General features: G+C 36.8%; 1 protein-coding gene across 4 annotated transcripts in view; it reads left to right on the forward strand.

Moving 5' to 3' along the window:
- The window catches only part of arfgef1 (ADP-ribosylation factor guanine nucleotide-exchange factor 1 (brefeldin A-inhibited)), a 73,893-nt gene that overhangs the window by 40,961 nt on the left and 13,242 nt on the right, over window positions 1-19,690 (forward strand). For all 4 annotated transcript variants that reach the window (XM_052595953.1, XM_052595954.1, XM_052595956.1 and 1 more), the window contains 19 exons: window positions 2,089-2,222; window positions 3,377-3,611; window positions 3,933-4,032; window positions 4,122-4,261; window positions 4,747-4,855; window positions 6,449-6,650; window positions 9,681-9,792; window positions 10,356-10,561; window positions 10,669-10,753; window positions 10,993-11,158; window positions 12,043-12,194; window positions 12,267-12,395; window positions 13,282-13,440; window positions 13,550-13,694; window positions 15,471-15,558; window positions 15,654-15,694; window positions 16,501-16,670; window positions 16,879-17,030; window positions 18,949-19,121. In XM_052595953.1, the coding sequence (XP_052451913.1) occupies window positions 2,089-2,222; window positions 3,377-3,611; window positions 3,933-4,032; window positions 4,122-4,261; window positions 4,747-4,855; window positions 6,449-6,650; window positions 9,681-9,792; window positions 10,356-10,561; window positions 10,669-10,753; window positions 10,993-11,158; window positions 12,043-12,194; window positions 12,267-12,395; window positions 13,282-13,440; window positions 13,550-13,694; window positions 15,471-15,558; window positions 15,654-15,694; window positions 16,501-16,670; window positions 16,879-17,030; window positions 18,949-19,121 (2,698 nt within the window). The remainder of the gene's footprint in view (window positions 1-2,088; window positions 2,223-3,376; window positions 3,612-3,932; window positions 4,033-4,121; window positions 4,262-4,746; window positions 4,856-6,448; window positions 6,651-9,680; window positions 9,793-10,355; window positions 10,562-10,668; window positions 10,754-10,992; window positions 11,159-12,042; window positions 12,195-12,266; window positions 12,396-13,281; window positions 13,441-13,549; window positions 13,695-15,470; window positions 15,559-15,653; window positions 15,695-16,500; window positions 16,671-16,878; window positions 17,031-18,948; window positions 19,122-19,690) is intronic.

The raw sequence follows: 19,690 nt of genomic DNA on the forward strand, positions 1-19,690 counted from the left end.
TTAATGTCAGTTTCATTATTCTGCTGTATTTACTTAACTTGTTACGAAAAAGAAAAGTCTCTCACCTCAGAAAAACAAACTATCATGTCCTGTCAGACATTATACTGTGCTTGTAGCATGCACTCTTCAATTGCACGTGCAATGCGGCGGTGCAAGCTGTTTATGACTTAACTAAAGCGCAAAAGAAACTATGAGTATGCAACGTGTGAAATAAATGTAAAGTACCAATAAATCACTTAACTGGTACTGCGTGTGTTAGCTGGGAAGGATTTTACATAAATTTATGAAAAAATAGGATGCGGCTTGATGACCATCGGAAAATGTGGGTCCCATGGACAAACCAGTTGAGAACCGCTGATTTAACACATTCAGTATAATATTGTCACAATCTTGTTATTGTCTTTCTTTAAACACAATATTATCATACCAGCAAAATCCAATATCGATTGACATCTGATTAATATTGTATTGATATTTAATTGCATAAACCAATTTCAATACTTAGGTATATGTTGAATAAAACATAAGTCCCGAATATTTAAAATTTGCATTTACCCATTTTTTTTAGGTCGACCGATGCCGATATTTAGAGATCAAGGAGCCGATGGCTGATATACTGTATGATGCCAATTTTTTTGGCCGATTTTATTTCGTTTTCCATTAGGGCTGCACGATATTGGGAAAAAATGACATTGCGATATTTTATTTTTCTGCGATATATATTGCGATATTTTTCTTACAAACAAAAATGGGGTAAGCACATCGTGTCAATTGATTAATATGCGCGAGGGAGAGAGAGCAAGACAGTGCTCGTGTTGTTTGAAGACAGCGCTCGTGTTGTTTGAAGACAGCGCTTGTGTTGTTTGAAGACAGCGCTCGTGTTGTTTGAAGACAGCGCGCGCTCTCTCTCTCTCTGTCTCTCTCTCATGCGCGCTCTCTCTCTCTGTCTCTCTCACGTGCTCTCTCTCTCTGCCCTGTTAAACTTGCATGTATTTTTCAGTCCTGTCAATGAAAAACTTTCACTCTATGATGGTTAAGCTGTGCAATTAATCCGCGAATCACATTCGTCAAGGGCCGGGGAGTAGCTGGCCCGTACAGTTAATGAATAACAGATCAACTACGACAGCCTACATCGCACATCCTGCGATGTGACTTCCATGGATTCGTACATCGCGATATAGATGCTTAAAGGACACATCGTGCAGCCCTATTTCCCATTCATATTATAAAAGCGAGTTTGAGCGAATTATTATTGCAGGGTACAAAATAGTAATAGTAGTAGTAGCCCAATTTGGAATAACAATGCATGTCTCAAAACAGTTTTGAAGCATGCTTTTTGATAATATTTACTGACAGTCACCAGTGTTTCCCACAGACTGCAAATTAAGTCTCTGCCAGCAGGAGGTGCTGTTGGAGCAGACGTGTAGTGCTTGTTTTATTCAACAAAGTATAAGCCTTTTGGGAAATCTATTTGTTGCAGTCAGTTTTGATATAGTGACAAGCCGTCACAAATAACTCAATGTATAGGAAACACTGGATACTGCTAGAAGTCAAATGGCCAAAGTGATAACAAAAATAAAAAATTTCACACACAGGACAGAGCCTGCTGCTCATAACTGTTTAAGAGTGCACTGGCCACGAGCGATGAAATTTTGGAGGATATTTTCATACCTACACACATTTCATTAACATGCATGTTATAATCAGCCCAGAAGATTTGTCAGTGTGTGCCAGTTTAATAAAATAAAATAATCTGAAATACATGTTTTATTTTAAGATGGAATGGGTTTGTTCTGTATGAACATACAGGATTCATTTTATTTGTGTTGGTAGTAAAGTTCTTAAATTGGATTTTAAAAACTCTGCAGAAATCCTATTATTAAATTTTCATATATTAATTTAAGTGTCATAAGTGTCCAAATATTTTTTGGGGGCAGTTGTATATGCTTAATGGACCCTAACGCCAATTTTATGGCTTGTTCGTTTTTTTTATGGTTGATGCATGTTATGTGCTATAGATGATGATTCATATTCCTGGCAGTTAAATTTGTCTACTGTAAGATTCTAAAATGAGCATTTCTCCCACAGGAATCGGTAGCTACCACTGGTCCAGCACCAGGTGCAAAGTTTTCCCACATTCTCCAGAAGGATGCATTCTTGGTATTCCGTTCACTCTGCAAGCTCTCCATGAAGCCCCTTTCAGATGGTCCCCCTGATCCGAAGTAAGCTCATCTTTCTAAAACAAACAAACATCTGACTGTATACAATATGAATTGTTCATTTGTTGTGACAAATGTCGTGCCAAAAATAACACTAATATTCTCCAGTCTTAATCCGATTGAGTTTGATGTGGTTATATCCTAATCTGAGATCTGTGGTTGTAGATATTTTGGATCGAGAGTGTTGAAGGCATCAGTCTGCATTGCACAGAGTAGAATTGTCTGTGGTTTTATCAGCTGCTGTCTCATAACAGGTGAATAAGGCTGTCAGAGGGCAAGAGAGATGTTCCTTCCCTGTCATTTGAAGAGAAAGAGAGACATTCATTCTGGTGTGTCTTGAGAGGCAGTGAGGCAGGAAGCTTGTTTCAGTGTTATTGATCACTCTTTGTCAAATGGACTGAGACCTGTTGACCTCTCTTGATTTACAGCAGGACTGTATTTATCAGTGGTGCGTACTAAGGCACTAATCATAGATGGAGGTTAGGGACATGAATGATGCCTCAGATCATGGAGTTTGCTGAGGAGAGGTTGTTTTTTTTTGTTGAATTTTTTTAATTACTTTTTTTTAATGATTGAATTAGAAGACAATAAAATGGACTTTCATTGAAGGATCTTTAAGAAGCCACTTAGCAACTGTCTACAGCACATGAAGTGCCCTGACAACCGTCCAGAAAATTACAGTTAATACAGGTTTGGGAGCTGTTTCTGTAAAATGCCTTTGGATTCTGTTGCTGCAAAGTTTTGAGAATTATTATATTAATATTGAATTTAATACTTAATAATTGAATTAATTTAGATGAGATATTTTAATTAAAGTGTGTAGTTGTTGCATTTGTTGCATCAGCAGAAAACCATCATCCAGTGTTATTTTAATATTATGTATATGCTATTATTGAATTAGATTTTTTTTACATTTAGCTTTTATTTTTCAGTTTTCAGATTTTTTCTACATACATATATATACATACATTCTATGTACATATATATATATATATATATGTATGTCTTCTTTGGCCATGTCAGTTTTCACACCATTAAGGGAAAAGTTAACTGATTCTTCTTTACTGAGTTTAATTTGGCCTTGGCATGGGTATTTTATATGGAATGAGTATTAAATATATTGTTTTATTCACCTAAGATTCCTCAACTTCCTCCAGATCCCATGAGCTGCGGTCCAAGGTCCTCTCGCTGCAGCTTCTCCTGTCCATCCTGCAGAACGCTGGGCCCATCTTCAAAACCAACGAGATGTTCATCAACGCCATCAAGCAGTACCTGTGCGTAGCGCTGTCTAAAAACGGCGTCTCGTCTGTCCCTGAGGTGTTCGACCTGTCGCTGTCCATCTTCCTCACCCTCCTGTCTAACTTCAAGACACATCTCAAGATGCAAATCGAGGTGCCTGAACTCAGTTTCCCCCGAATCGCGATGTGTTTGCGCATCTTGCTCTGATGGCGTCAGTCTGTGGAGCATCTAGCTGACAGAGTGGATTTATTTAAGCTGTGGTTTAAGATGAAAGCTTGTCATTCTGCCTCAGCCTGTCTCTTTGTGTGTGTGTGTGTGTCTCATACCAGATGAGTGTGTTATGATTTATTGTGTAGTATTGTGTATCTTGGCAACCCCATATATTGTTGAAAAATCATTATTGTTTTGTTGGTTATGAATTTGAATGAGGTAAAAAAAAAAAAAAATTGACAATTAAAGTTTTTCTCTCCTCAGGTGTTTTTCAAAGAGATTTTTCTTTATATTCTGGAAACGTCCACAAGCTCGTATGACCACAAGTGGATGGTCATTCAAACCCTCACTAGAATATGTGCTGGTATGAAAGTTTTCCTTTACCATCTCACTTTCAAATATATATAAGAGAGTGTTTCTACAAGTTATTCTATGTTATTTCTACTCTCACAGATGCGCAGAGTGTGGTAGATATCTATGTTAATTATGATTGTGACCTGAATGCTGCTAATATTTTCGAGAGGCTGGTGAATGACCTCTCAAAGATTGCACAAGGACGAGGAGGCCATGAACTGGGTACAACCCCACTTCAGGTAAACACACTGTCCTTAAACGGATTGGTTGATGCAGATATTGTCATCACTTACACACCCTTATTCCCTTATTATGTTCATGAGCTCATAAAAAGACATTTGAAGTGCTCTTTCCCGTATAAAATCATATTGTGTGCATTGGCACTCAAACAAGGACACATTAAATTAATCAAACGTGGCAGTAAAGACATGTGGATAATATGTAATCCATAAAAACGTATATTACCTAATCCAGATTACATGTAATCAGTTACTACCCAGCACTGTCTATACTGTATATATTTGTACATTTTATTTATTTAAAAGGAACATATGGCACAGGAATCTGGTATGAACTACTTTTACGATGCTGTTGTTCTTTTTGTAGTTTAAATCTTCTTCAAGTGTCTTTTTTTTCCCTTAAAATGTTTGATTTGGAACAGGTAAATTATAAGAACTATTCTTTTAAAAGTGTGTTAGTGATCCCAGGTCATGTTGTCCCTCAGGAGCTGACTCTAAGGAAGAAAGGACTGGAGTGTCTGGTGTCCATTCTCAAGTGTATGGTGGAGTGGAGCAAAGACCAATATGTCAACCCCAATTCCCAGACAAGTCTCGGTAAGGCAAACAGTCAAAATAACAAAACATCAGTACTAGCTCCTCAACCAGTATAATACCTGCAGAAACTTATTTAGCCCCACTGTACCCTGATATGTCTTGGATCCAAGCAGTTACATTAATTATTTCCAGGTCGTGGCCCTGGCTTTTCTAAGTGAGTGTCCTCTGAGTGCATTTAAGCTGCATTCCAGAGGCTTCTGGCTAGTGCAGAACCAAATGGATGAACAGTTGCTTTTGAGGACAGCGCACTAGGAGTCCTGTGCCTCAAAGACAGGCAGGAGATGTTATTCACCATGATGGCTACGCAGGCCTTTCATCTTAATCAAACAACCCTGAGGCTGTTATTCATCACCCTGACATCAGGGAGGCAGTCTGCAGGCTTCCTGAACACTGCAAAACCAAGCTTCTCGAATGAGCTGGGAAAATGCGCCAGGCTAGAGACCCTGGCTCTTCGGAGTGGAGGGGATTTAGGTCTAATCAAACTTGGCTATGTTGGGCTGGAGGAGAAGAGGCTCTGAAGGCCCAAAGGGAAATTTCTCTGTTGCCTCAAGCCCACCCCAGATTTTCAGTTATCAGCCAATCATAAGCCAGAGATTCTAGCTTATTTTTAAATGACAAGTTGAACTATTGGAAGCACATTGCTAACATCTTAGCGAACACCTAAAATCTAAAAATGTTATGTTTTATTCTTAGATGTGGTATTTTAGTGGAAAAAAACTGTATGTTTACAATTTCAAATCAAGAAATGGATGTAGCCTTTCATCTAGACTAAATAGCTACTCTAATATATAAAAGGCTTTATGTCCTGATCGGCCAAATTTTGATTGTAGAATACTCATCTGGGTAACTATTCAGGTGCATTATGTTTGTTTTGGATAATTGATCAAAGCTTTCAGGTTCTTGAATTCTCATCATGCTGGCCAATCATTTTTTGTTCTTTTCTCTTAACGAATGCACATCAAAGGGAGAGCAGGTATGGGCAGTTTGTAGTGACATTAGAATTGATTGCATTAGCTTGTGGTGCGTAAACTAGTTTTTTGTATTATAGCCATATTAGCTTTTGTATATCAAGCAGATAAATTAATACGAACAGGTAAGTATTTTCCAGCTGCTACTGGCACCTGTGATATTTCCGAGAGAGGAAACTATGAGAGGAGGAAGTGACCTGACAGCTTGTGTTACTGCATTAGCTACCCGCTAAATCTTTTACAGTGTTTCCAGTGTGAAATAAGATCCCGAAACATGCAACCATGGCTTCCACATACCCAAACCACCTGTTTGTCTTGCTTGCACCAACTTCAGATCTGTTACATTGTGTATTCAGGTCACCTGCTCTTTCTTCAGTCCCAGTCGTGCTGTTTTTTTGATACGAGTCAGCAGAGGCCAAGGACTTTATTAGAGAACTGTTGTGTTGGGTAACTCAAATAGAGAGCTGAGACTCGATGCACCAACAGCCAACCAGGAGCCCAATGAATCATGCCGTCTCTACTTCCTAGCCTGTAGGGGCTCATGGTGTTTTACAAACTGAGCTTGTCACTACTTCAGCTTTCTCTGAAATTGCATCTGAATTTAATTCCCTTCTTTCTTAATCAGGCCAAGAAAAGCCTTCAGAACAGGAGAATAATGAGTCGAAGCATCCGGAAACAATTAACCGTTACGGCAGCATAAACTCTTTGGACTCCACCGCCTCATCGGGCATCGGGAGCTACAGCACCCAGATGTCTGGGACAGACAACCCTGAGCAGTTTGAGGTCCTCAAACAACAGAAGGAGATCATAGAGCAAGGCATTGACCTGTAAGCCATTATGTTGGAATCAAAAGCATGAAATCAGTCTGTGCACCATACCATGGTTTGACAAAATCACTATCAGAAGACATAGAGATGCACTGATCGATTGGCCTGGGATAGGAATCGGCCAATCAGTCTCACTTCTTTACGAATTCGAACCGATCGGTTTTGTTACCAGCAACACAGGCAATAATGTCAGTCACGCATTCTCGCTCTGTTCTCTCCGACGACCACTTCTCTCACACACACGTCTCATTAGCTCTGGTTAAATAGTGCTTGAACTCCACATTATTTCAGTCATTACCGCAGGTTTCGCGCTTACACCAAAAGCGCGCGCACCATCCCTGATCTTTATTAGTGGATCGCACAAGCCTCAGTCTTGACGACTATGCAGTTAAACCCTATCAGTTTTGGAACATTAAATAGTTGCAAAAGAGAATGCATATTGTGTAACAGTTAGAGTTGTTCCGATTCCGATACTAGTATCGCAAATAACACCGATACCACAACAAATTCTGGCATAGGCATCGGCGAGTACATGAACCCATATACCGATCCGATACCATTTTCTTAAACAAGACTTGAGTATATCGTTACCCGCAGCTGCGTTCAGTCGCTTCCGTGTTAGCACAGGGCTCCAGACTTTAGCCGAATATATACTAGTGTCTGTGAATATTAAACTGCAAAATACTATTTAAATATAACTCCTGCATATTCTACATCTCTGTGGGTGACGGGCGCAGATGTGCGGGAGCTTGCTGTTTTGTAGTCTCTGCCGTGTGTCACTATGTGAGGACACGAACGCATAAACCGTCACTTCATGAGAATTTACTGTTTAATTTGAGAAAACGGTCATATCATAAACACAGACACTCAAAGATCTTCATGGCAACCCATCAAAATAAATGTTCAGTTTAACGTGAGTAAATTAAGCTACTGTTGTAGCCTACAGTAGATTTAGCTATGTCTCTAATAATAATACGTCTCTATTAATAATAATAATTATGCCTAGACGGTTGCTTGTTTTTTACTTGGTTCGTTGTAAAGAGATTAACTGATTAATATATCATTTTTTATATTCCTAGACTTACTGCAGTTTTTTATAGTTATATTGTAAAACTAAAATACCTTTTTTTAGTTTGCAGTGTTAGATTTTTGGCTGCATTTGAAGTTATTTTTCGCTTAAGAAAATAAATAATATTACTGTCAAATTCATGTCAGATAATAAAAATACTGTAATAAATACAGTAGTTCACATGCATTTGTTCATGTTTTATTAAGGGATAAGTCTGAAGCACACCATAAAATAATTCTAGCAATTTACACAGGGCTAGTAGAATATACAGCTGTATTTTCAGATATACACCCAGATATCGAATCAGTACTCTGTATCGGCCGATACCCTGAGCCTCGGTATCGGGAAGAGAAAAAGGGTATCGGAACATCTCTAGTAACAGTATATTAGGTCCATGAATAAACTAATAAAGGGACCGCTGTCCAATTTTCCTGCTGTTGTCTGTCATGTTAATCAAAGAACAAAAGACAAAGAAAATCACTTTATGCTCTTGACTGACTACGTTTTCTAAAATAGACCTCTAAATAGACATTTATTTGGAAAGTTGCTTAGTTTACGCATTCCAGGGGTGTCCAGTCTTGGACCTGAGTTTAGCTTTTTACAGCAAGTTGACTCTCCAGGAAATGGTATGGATACTCTTGACCTATCTTAAATGTGAAGTGTGTAAGTTCTGCGCCCTTATTAAGTACAGTTAGAATTGTAAAACACTCCCCATCTGCCATTGGTCAAACAAACAGGTAGTCCCATCCCGAAATTATGCAATGTATTGAGCCAGTAGTTTGACTGTTTATTCAAACAAGCCAACTTTTTCCCTAGTGGAAAAAAAGTTCCCTGCAGCTTTCACGTGTTGGTTCAATGCATCTTACATTTAAAAAACAAGACTGCTCACATTTACACGTCAATGAGGCCTATTCAGTAGTCAGAATCCAAAGAGTAGAACGCATGAAGGATGTCAAGGTTTGTGCTGTTCCTTTCTATGTGTAGCACCTACAGCTCTGCTTTTCCTTCTGGGGAAACCATTTCAGTCTCATTATTATACCAGTATGTTTCATAATGCATTTCAATTTTTGAATCACTGCAGCAAAAATAGCCCATTTAAATAATTAGTTCACTTCCAGAATACCAATTTCCTGATAGTTTACTCACCAGTATATCTTCCAAGATGTTCTTCAGTTGAAAAGAGATAAAGGTTTCAGGATTTTTCTTCATATAGTGGACTTCAATGGTGGCCAACAGGTCCAAATTGCAGTTTCAATGAAGTTTCGAAGGGCTCTACATGATCCCAGCTAAGGAATAAGGGTCTGATCTAGAGAAACAATTGGCCATTTTCTAAAAAAAAAAAAAATGTATATACTGTTTAACCACAAATGCTTGTCTTGCATTAGTTCTGCAATGTGCATGCGCGTCTTCACACATTACGTAATCATGTTAGAAAGGTCACGCATGGTTATTTCTTCGTGTGTGTTCTTCAGTTCAAAAAGTTGGTAGGGTGAAAAATTCCATCTCATTATTTCTTCCAGCTTCAAAATTGTCCAACATCATTGTTTTACATTTTTTTGTAAAAGGTGTTTGACTTTCTTTGCACATTTGCTTTGTAAACACTGGGATCGTGTAGAGTACTTTGAAGCCGCATTGAAACTAGACTAGGGCTTCTCTGATCACGATCGGCCCATCGTTATGCGCATCTCGTCAGTAAAGCCGGTTCTCTAATCAGCTGTAAATTCACCTGAGGGTGATGCGCATTAACGATCGGCCGATCGTGATCGGAGCAGCCCTAAACTAGACCTTCAATCGGTTGATCCCCATTGAATTCTACTTTTTGGAGAAAAATCATGGAATACTTTCCTTTTAAAAACCTTAATTTATTTTTGACTGAAGGAAAAAACATGAAAATCTTTGATGAGAAAAAAAAAAAAAGGCTGATTCTAAAAATGTTGCTGTTTATTTACCATTATGCACAGGTTCAACAAAAAACCAAAGAGGGGCATTCAGTACCTGCAGGAGCAAGGCATGCTGGGAACCACGCCCGAAGATATCGCCCAGTTCTTACATCAAGAGGAGAGGCTTGACTCTGTAAGACATACAACTATTGTTTGCCTAAAAGATACAATATTTTTACTTTGTTTCTTCCATGAACAATACGGAATATTTAATTTGAACAATACGGCAGTGCACTATAATAAAACTCTGCATATGCAGCTTTTCTGAAACCTTTCTGAAAAACAAAGCAAAACAAAAATATCAAGACACTCAAGCAAAATGTTGCCAAACTTCCACTTAAAAATTATTCAATCATTCAGTGTAAAGAATCGGCAACTCAGTCGCTCATTCATCAGGCCTCAAAGCTCGAAACACAAAACAGGACTCCAGCAGCAATGGGTAAAGAGAGCTCCTCATAGCTGCCCTAAAATTAGGGCTCTTCAACAGAACAGCCCTCAGCCTTCTGAATGACTTGAGAAGTGTGTGGAATACTTCAATAGACATTGAATTTCAATGATGCTCAAGGATTTCTTCAATCTGCAGTGTCTGTAGCATTGAGCATGCATTGACTTATGAAACATGTTTTTCTGCTTTATATTTTCCTACCTACACAATCGATATCTGACTCATTGGTTCTTCTGTTTCCACCCTTGCAGATCCAGGTAGGAGAGTTTCTCGGAGACAACGATCGCATCAATAAAGAGGTTATGTATGCCTACGTCGACCAAATGGACTTCCAGGGCAAAGACTTTGTGCCAGCGCTGCGCATGTTCCTCGAGGGTTTCCGTCTGCCTGGAGAGGCCCAGAAAATCGATCGACTGATGGAGAAATTTGCTGCTAGATATTTAGAATGCAACCAAGGGTGAGCGCAGCGGTCGCCTGCTGTTGCAACCGATTAACCAACGTCGCTAATTATGCCGCAAACACTGAACTCGTCGCTGTTTGACTCTTTTATCTTTCTCTCCTTAGGCAAACACTGTTCGCCAGCGCTGACACCGCGTACGTCCTGGCGTATTCAATCATCATGTTGACTACAGATCTACACAGTCCGCAGGTTAGTTCCCCGAGCACTGATTGTTCACTGAAATCTACAGCGAATGTAGAATGTATTTTCTTTTCATTCCCTAGTCTATGAATGTTAATGTGAACGTCGGAGATAGAAACGGCTGTTTGGCATGCAGTCTTGATATGTGAGCAGAATAGCTAAATCTAGAGTGATGGATGTTGCTGAAACATGACAGGAAACAAGAGGAAGAATGCTACTGATCTGTGGTTTCCTTTATCGTGGTGCAGGTGAAGAATAAAATGACGAAGGAGCAATACATCAAGATGAACCGTGGTATCAATGACAGTAAAGATTTACCGGAGGAGTATCTCTCAGCCATTTATGATGAAATCGCAGGGAAAAAAATATCCATGAAGGAGACAAAGGAGTTAACTCTAAAGTCAAATAAGCAAAGTGAGTATTTGACGAACAAACAGTCATGGTGACAAAATCAAATGGACTCTTTTGAATTTTGTTCTTTTTTTTCTTTTTGCTATTTGGGGTCAAGGCAATCCTTAATTTTGCATTTATGATTGAACAAGACTGTGTATTTTCCCACTAATTATCGATTTAAGTATAAATTATTTTATTCTGAAGTATTTTACAATAGAATGCCGTGGTTAACCGAACAAAGTAGTCCAGTATTTTGTAATTGTTAATAAATAACATTTGTTAATAATAAATATTTTTAGTCATTAATGATTTTTGTTAACAGTGATGATAATATCAGATTACATCTTTTATTTTTTATTTTATTAGAAAAACAATGCATTTAATGAATAATAATAAGAATTGTTATTAAAGATTATATTAAATACAAAATATTTTTTATATATACACTTAATAATAATAATAGTACAAATTTAATAAAATACTAAAAATTACTTTATTATTGTTTGAAAGTGTTAATAATGATGATTATATTAAATGAAAAATAATAGTGTATATATACACGTAGTAATAATAATAATAGTATTTATTAAAATACTAAAAATATTACTTTATTGTTATTTTAAAGTGGTATTAATGAGGATATTAAAATAAAAATATTTTATATTTACATATAATAATAATAATAATAATAATAATAATAATAATAATAATAATAACAGTGGTACTAATAATTTATATTAAAAAAAATCATATTTTTTGATTATCTTTATTATTATTATTATTAAATGGCTAGCCATTGGACTTCCAAGTGGACGAATGAACATGTATGTTCTGGAAGTATTCTGATATTTTGAGGTGTGATTTGTGGTAACTGATGGCGTGTTTTGCTACTGTCTTTGGATCAGGTGTGGCCAGTGAAAAGCAGAGGAGGCTTCTGTATAATGTTGAGATGGAGCAGATGGCAAAGACGGCCAAGGCTCTGATGGAGGCTGTAAGCCACGTTCAGGCCCCCTTCACCAGTGCCACCCACCTTGAGCACGTCAGACCAATGTTTAAGGTATTTTGTGCATGTGCATTCACATACATTCTGTGTGGACACAAATATTCATCCCATCTTGATTTCTCCTAGCTGGCATGGACACCCTTCCTGGCTGCGTTCAGCGTGGGTCTGCAGGACTGTGATGACACTGAGGTGGCCTCTCTGTGCCTGGAGGGAATCCGCTGTGCTATCAGGATAGCATGCATCTTCAGCATTCAGGTAATTTCACACATTGCATTAACCGTGAAGAGGTCATTTGCTGAAGCTGAGAAAAGCCTACTATTTGTTTGCATTAATCAAATAGTCTAAATAAGCACCTTTAAAAATGTCTGTTATCTTTGCCCTGAATGATCAACTGCTTAACCCTCTGGAGTCGATTAAAGCGTATACGCTTTAAGAGGCATTTTCTCCTGATAACCCCGAAAAGAACTTAAATTACACTTTCAGTTTTGATCGTACAGATAAGAGCAATACATCAATTGAATCTGTAAAGGGTCTACTTTTTTTGTATACAGACATAATAATAACAAAACTTTGTGCATTTATAAAATAAAGATAACAAACAAGGTGTGCTGTCTGCAGCCTGTGTGTGTGTGTGTGTGTGTGTGTGTGCGTGCGTGCGCGTGCGTGCTTGCGTGTGTGTGTGTGTGTGTGTATATATACATATATATATATCTATATCTATATATATATATATATATATATATATATACATATATATATATATATATATATATATATACAAACAAAATATATATATACGAACAAAATATATAAATATATATGTATTTATATAAACATAATTCATACATATATTGTATGCAAACAAACTTTTATCTTGAATGTGATTAATCACAATTAATTGGTTTGCAGTCCTGGCTTAAAGTTGTAGTACACGCAAAAATGACACTTTGTCATTCCAAACCTTCTGTGGAAAACTGAAGTAGATATTCTGAAGAATGTGCATGCTCCTCTTTTCCATAGAGTAAAAGTGAATGGGGATGTAAAGCTTCAAAAAGGACCCAAAACTTCAAAAGGTCATGATAGCTTTCCATGAGAAACAGACCAAAATTTCAGTTTTTTGTTCTGTGTTGGTTTGTTCCAGCTGGAGCGGGACGCATACGTACAGGCTCTGGCCCGCTTCACATTGCTGACGGCCAGCTCGGGCATCACCGAGATGAAGCAGAAGAACATCGACACCATCAAGACTCTCATCACAGTGGCTCACACTGATGGAAATTATTTAGGAAACTCTTGGCATGAGGTGAGCTCTGCCAAACCCAGCTCTTTGAGAGGCCTGCATGTTTCCAATGCAATGTGATTGGCAGATAGATCTTGTTATGGTGTTATTATTCTGTCTATGTGTGCTGCAGATCCTGAAGTGCATTAGTCAGCTGGAGTTGGCCCAGCTCATTGGGACAGGAGTGAAGGCTCGGTACATATCCGGAACCGTACGGGGGAAGGAAGGCTTCATCACCAGCACCAAGGAACAGACGTCTGACGAGTACCTGGGCTTGGGTCAGTCAGTCACACTTCACATGGGCAGCAGTTTGGTCTGTTACAGGGAAAATGTTTGTTGTTATTGACCTATAAGTGATAACACATTGAGATGCAAAAAGGATGCAGCATTGCAATAGTTAAATGATTTTAAGATTAGATTTATTTTAAAAGTCCAAATTTAAAAAACAAAGAAGGCTTTTTATTTTATTTTTTTTACACTACTTCAGTGCCTACAAAAGAATCCCGCATCTAAAGAGCACTGAATTGTGGATTTTTCCTCACCAGCATTTCTTTTGCATAATTTTGAATGTAAGTTCATTATGTTTAATGTTATTACATTTTAAAAATGTAGTTTATGTTTGTTTTTTAAAATAAGATTTAAAAAAAAAGTAATTAAAGCCAAAATAAAAAAAATATTGAATATATAAAAAGTAGGGCTGTCAGTCAATTAAACATTGTAATCTAATTAATTACATGATGTGTAAATTAATTGATCTATTTAATTGCAAAATAAATTTGCTATTGTTGTGTTAAATGAGAAAGTATCAAGTAGACATTACAAATTGAAGCTTTAGAAAGAAATATTTAGTTTGATTCAACTTCAACATAAAATGTATTACACGTATACATTTAGGCTACAATGGCCTATGGAACATAAAAGAAGATAATTTAAGAAACATCTCAGTATTTTTTTTTTTTGTTCATACAATGAACAATCATTTGTATCAAACCAAAACAGCTTTGTTACCAGCAGTCTTCAAAATATATTTTATATTCCACAAAAGAAAGGTTTGAAATGAAATGAGGGTGAGTAAATCTTGACAGAATGACATTTTTTGAGGGTGAAATATCCCTTTAAATGTTTTTATTTTTTTATTGTTATTAATTATTTTAATGAAATGATACACTAAATAAGAAACTAAATCTTCCATCAGGTGGCGGTTAATGTTTTTGAGACATTACGAGACATTTGATTCGTTCAAAAAGCTGATTCATTCAGGAATTAAGTAAATTGCTCTCTTGATGAATGAGTTTAGGAGTCATTGGTTCACATGATTCGTTCAAAACGCAGATTCATTCAGAATTTAAATGCCGCTGTTTTGCTCGGAGACGTGCAAAAATTCTGCTGTGGCTTTAAAGGTAATATTTTCTCTGCAAAATTGAGCAAAAACATAATACTGTGTTTTAAAATATTACACAATATCAACTTCTTATTTACTGAACCGTTATAAAATCACATTTAAACTTGTGATATTCAGGACAAAATCAGCACTCGTGTAATACTGCTCGTGTGACATTGTATTATATAACCAGAGACAAAAACTCATATAAAGGCATTTTTTGCACCAATATCTCGAATTTTAGGGCATAACTGCATTTATTGAGTTGTTGCTCTGCAGCATATCTGTCAAGTGTATGACACGTAAGATGATGTACGGGTCTGGGGGCGGGGCCAGTGCGTTAACTGCGTTAAGATATTTTAATCACGTTGTTTTTCATAACTAATTAAGTTAACACATTAAACAGACAGCCCTAATAAAAAGTTAAATAGTTTATTCAACATTTCCATATATGACAATATATTGACTCAGTTTACAAACAAAAGGCATTATATTTCTCACAAGCACAATCATCATTGCAGCTTTTCCATTTGCCATTGCATCATCAAAAACATCTTAACTCAAGCTAAATTATGATTAAGATTGCTTTATGATAATCCAGTATAATTACCCAGCAGCAATGTGTGAAATGAAGTTTGTGCTTGCATAAACAATGTGATTTTTCTCACTGTAGGAGGGAACGTCGATCGCAAACAGATCGCAAGCATTCAGGAGTCTATTGGAGAGACCAGCTCTCAAAGTGTTGTGGTTGCTGTAGACCGGTATGATGGTTGTCATTAATTCTAATGAACCTCATAATGTTGCAAACACTAATATGTCTCTGGACTGATACAAACTCTTGTATTCTTCTCTGCAGGATATTTACAGGCTCTATCAGGCTTGATGGAAATGCCATTGGTAAGTACAAGATTTCATGTTGTGTGCATTTTTGCATTTGGCAGGCATGTGCAGTATATTTACACTTACACAACTGTCACTGAGATTTTAAACGAACATCTATTTTATCAATAATACAGGAATATTATTATAATTATTCATTTAATTTAACTTCTTACAAAGATTTTTTACTGACCTTTAACCTTTGAACATTAGTGTATATTGCATTTATACTATGCATTTTATCAGTTTTTTTTTTGTAATTTGTAGTAATTTAGTTTTTCTTTTGTCATTTTTGAAAAATAAAGAATACATTTCTTTAGTTTTAGTAATTCAGTTTAGTTTTAGTAATTTTTATACTTCCACTTAAACTTGTTTTATTTTAGTGATTTGCTAATGCAACATTTCCTAACTTTCTAAATGATTATAGTTTTAGGTAACAATAACAGCACTGGCTGTTAGAGCAGTTAATTTCAATGAATCTGCTTAAAGATTAATTTTGGCATCACTGCAGTGTAGTTTTCAAATTTGTAGTGAAATGCACACTGAAGTATTTTCTAATATAATTTAATTTAGCTTCTTACAAAAAATTTTACTGGCCCTAAACCTTTGAACGGTATTGTATATCAGAGCTGTCACTTTTTATTCAATATTCGAATATGCATTCGAACATGACGTGAAATATCCGTAATCTGGAAAATATGCTATATTGCATTCAGAATATGCATTTTATCAGTTCTTTGTCCTGTGATTGGAATCCATGACCTGCTCTATCACATCAGAGACGTTTTAAGTGACGTCTTGTTTACCGATTTTGTGTCACGCAGTGGATTTTGTACGATGGCTGTGTGCTGTATCGATGGACGAATTGGCCTCTCCTACACACCCTCGAATGTTCAGTCTACAGAAGATCGTGGAGATATCGTACTACAACATGGGTCGTATCAGGCTGCAGTGGTCCAGGATATGGGAGGTTATAGGGGATCATTTCAATAAGGTGAGTTCAAAGCGGCCACCAAATCAGCGCCGAAAGGTTATCAGTCCATGAAGAGTGTGTGTGTTAAGGTGGCTTTGTATAATCTCAGAGAAATCAAATGATGCTGTTAAATTTCACTCTGCCTGCGGGAGGGCATAGCTAATAGATTGAAGAAGAGCTGAGAATGCTTTAACATTCCCTGACGCTTTCGTTTTCTGTTTGGGCTCAGGTCGGCTGTAATCCCAATGAGGATGTTGCTATTTTCGCTGTGGATTCTCTAAGGCAGTTGTCCATGAAATTTTTGGAGAAGGGCGAGTTAGCCAATTTCAGATTCCAGAAGGATTTCCTCAGGCCGTTTGAGCACATAATGAAAAAGAACAGGTGAGCGTTTTAATTTACACTGTGGTGAAAGTGAAATATCACTGAATAACACAGACCTCTTTCAAATATAGAAAGTGTCTGTTGAATAGCAAAACAAATTGTGGTAACTACATGCTTTGACGTACAAATCTGTAAGTCTTGCCTTAGGACGGTTTAGAGACTAGGTTTGTGCTGGATGTAGTTGTTGTTGCTCTCAGGCAGATGTATGGCTTCTAAATGTCATCTTCTGAAGGGCTCTGCTCTGGATTCAGGAGACAAATATTTTTATATCTTCTTTACGTCATGTTCACTGCTTAATTTAAATATACTAAATGTTCTCCTTTTTAAGTGTCGGTAAACATTTTCGACTTTCAGGACATGTCATGCAGACTTAAGCAGAAATTCTTGTTTATTAGTTCTGCTACATTATGTAGTTCTTCAGTACCATTTGTAGCCTGGTAATACCAAACGGCGGCTCAGCTGCCCCAAACGTCCGCTGTAAACACAGATGTTGCGAAAAAAACAAACAAACAATCGAGCGAGTTTTGCTGCCTCTTTAACCTGATCCTCTGTGAGAGCAACCAAGGTGGACACAATCACAATTATCACCTTGCTGGACTTTGGCCTCTCCAGTTTCTCACTGACGATCGGTAAAAGTTGATAAATTAAACTTTTGCCAAAACCTGTCAGGAGTAGGGCATCACCTCCATTCAAAATGTGAAACAAACACTCTTCCTGTTCGGGCTTCATTTGGCAAATGCCGGGAATATTCTCCACAACAGAGCAAATAGCATCCCGTGTCTCCATGTCCGCTGTCGTTTTTTTGCGATTTCCCTAACCTAAACTACGATCTTAAATTCGGCGCTTAGCGTCTATGTCACGGCTCTCAGCCCGCCCTCTGTTTGTTGATTGGCCGGCTGTTTTGGAGCCGGAGGAAAACTGGGAGATGGTTCGCCATCTCAGACTGAGTACAGAAGCGAACTGAAATTGAGCGGTTGTACGAAGTCTGACGTAGTCGGTCATTAGTGGTGTATTGATCCATAGAGAAAAAATTAAAATAACTACATTTTTAAATCAAGTGACAGTAGCTATGTAGTGCAGCTTTTCCAATATTAAAACATTTAAATTCTGTAAAGTTGTCACAGCTTTAAAAGTCATGAAAAAAAGTTGTATTATTATTTTCAGTAAAATTAAAATAAATGTCTAGAGTAAAAATTTGTGTAACTAAAACTTCTATTTATCTATCTTCAAAATACTTTAAGTTTAAGAAATTGCAATGTCTATAATTATATATATACACTCACTGGCCACTTTATTAGGTACACTTTTCTAGTACAGGGTTGGACCCCCCCTTTTGCCTTCAGAACTGCCTTAATTCTTCACGGCATAGATTCAACAAGGTGTTGGAAACATTTCTCAGATATTTTGATCCATATTGACATGATAGCATCATGCAGTTGCTGCAGATTTGTCGGCTGCACATCAATGATGCGAATCTCCCAATGCACATCAATGATGCGAATTAGTTTTATTTTGTGTAAATTTATTCTTTCAAATATGATGTCGCCATCATCACTGAATTCCTCATTGCCAAAGTAGAGAAGCAAACTTCTATTGATGTTTTTTTTTTTTTTTTATTTAGCTCAACTGTAGTCTAGCAACTTTACATTAGAAGCAGCCTGGCAATCTTCACTTTTAAAGCAGCTTCTCCATCAGTGGAAGGAAGTGAAGAAAAGAAAGTTATATTAGCTCATGTGGACCCTGCAGTACTCATTAGGCTTAGTGATTGAACACAGTGTCAGAAGACTTCATGACTAAACTCCATGACTGATGGAGAAAAATGAACTTGTCTACATGTGTTTGCCCTTGCAGAATGAGATGATGTGTGTGTGTGTGTGTGTGTTTCAGCTTTATTCACATTCTTCTTCTCTATCTACAGATCTCCCACCATTAGGGACATGGTGGTCCGCTGTATAGCCCAGATGGTCAACTCTCAGGCTGGGAATATTAGATCGGGGTGGAAGAACATTTTTTCTGTGTTCCATCTGGCTGCCTCTGATCAGGATGAGAGTATTGTAGAGCTGGCCTTCCAGACAACTGGACACATTGTCAGTAAGTGCCTGATGGAGATCAAGGATTCTCTGGTTGAGGATATGAAAAAATATAAAAGATAAAATCTCTATTTTAGGAATTACTCATGTTTTTAATAAAATATTATTTAATTAATTTATTTATTCATTTTTTAATTAAACCTTATTTAAATTAAACCTCATTTCAATTTAACACAAAAAACTTTCATGAAATAAATAAACCCTAATAAAAACAAATCATAGTATTTTTATACTGATCATAAAACAGTTTTTCCAGTAATATAACTTATTATGAAAATGTTTACATTTAATTGTTAAATGCTAAAATCAAAAAATTAAATGTTAAAATGCTAAATAGAAAGTTTTCACTGGTGGACCTCCATCGATTAGACTTGTATGCTGTATATTTCAAGCATTTTATTTAAAAAATATATATATATATTTTTCTTATTTCATTTATTTTTTCATTTCCTTTTTTATCCTTCCACTTTTTTGTTTATTTTTTTTTTTGGACCAAAAATGTATTTTGTTTTATATGAATAGTTTATTAATTTAATTATAAAAAAGTTAAAAAATAAAGTATTGTTATCT

Source organism: Carassius gibelio, chromosome B24 (assembly GCF_023724105.1).
Source record: "Carassius gibelio isolate Cgi1373 ecotype wild population from Czech Republic chromosome B24, carGib1.2-hapl.c, whole genome shotgun sequence".
NCBI classification, from domain to species: Eukaryota; Metazoa; Chordata; class Actinopteri; order Cypriniformes; family Cyprinidae; genus Carassius; species Carassius gibelio.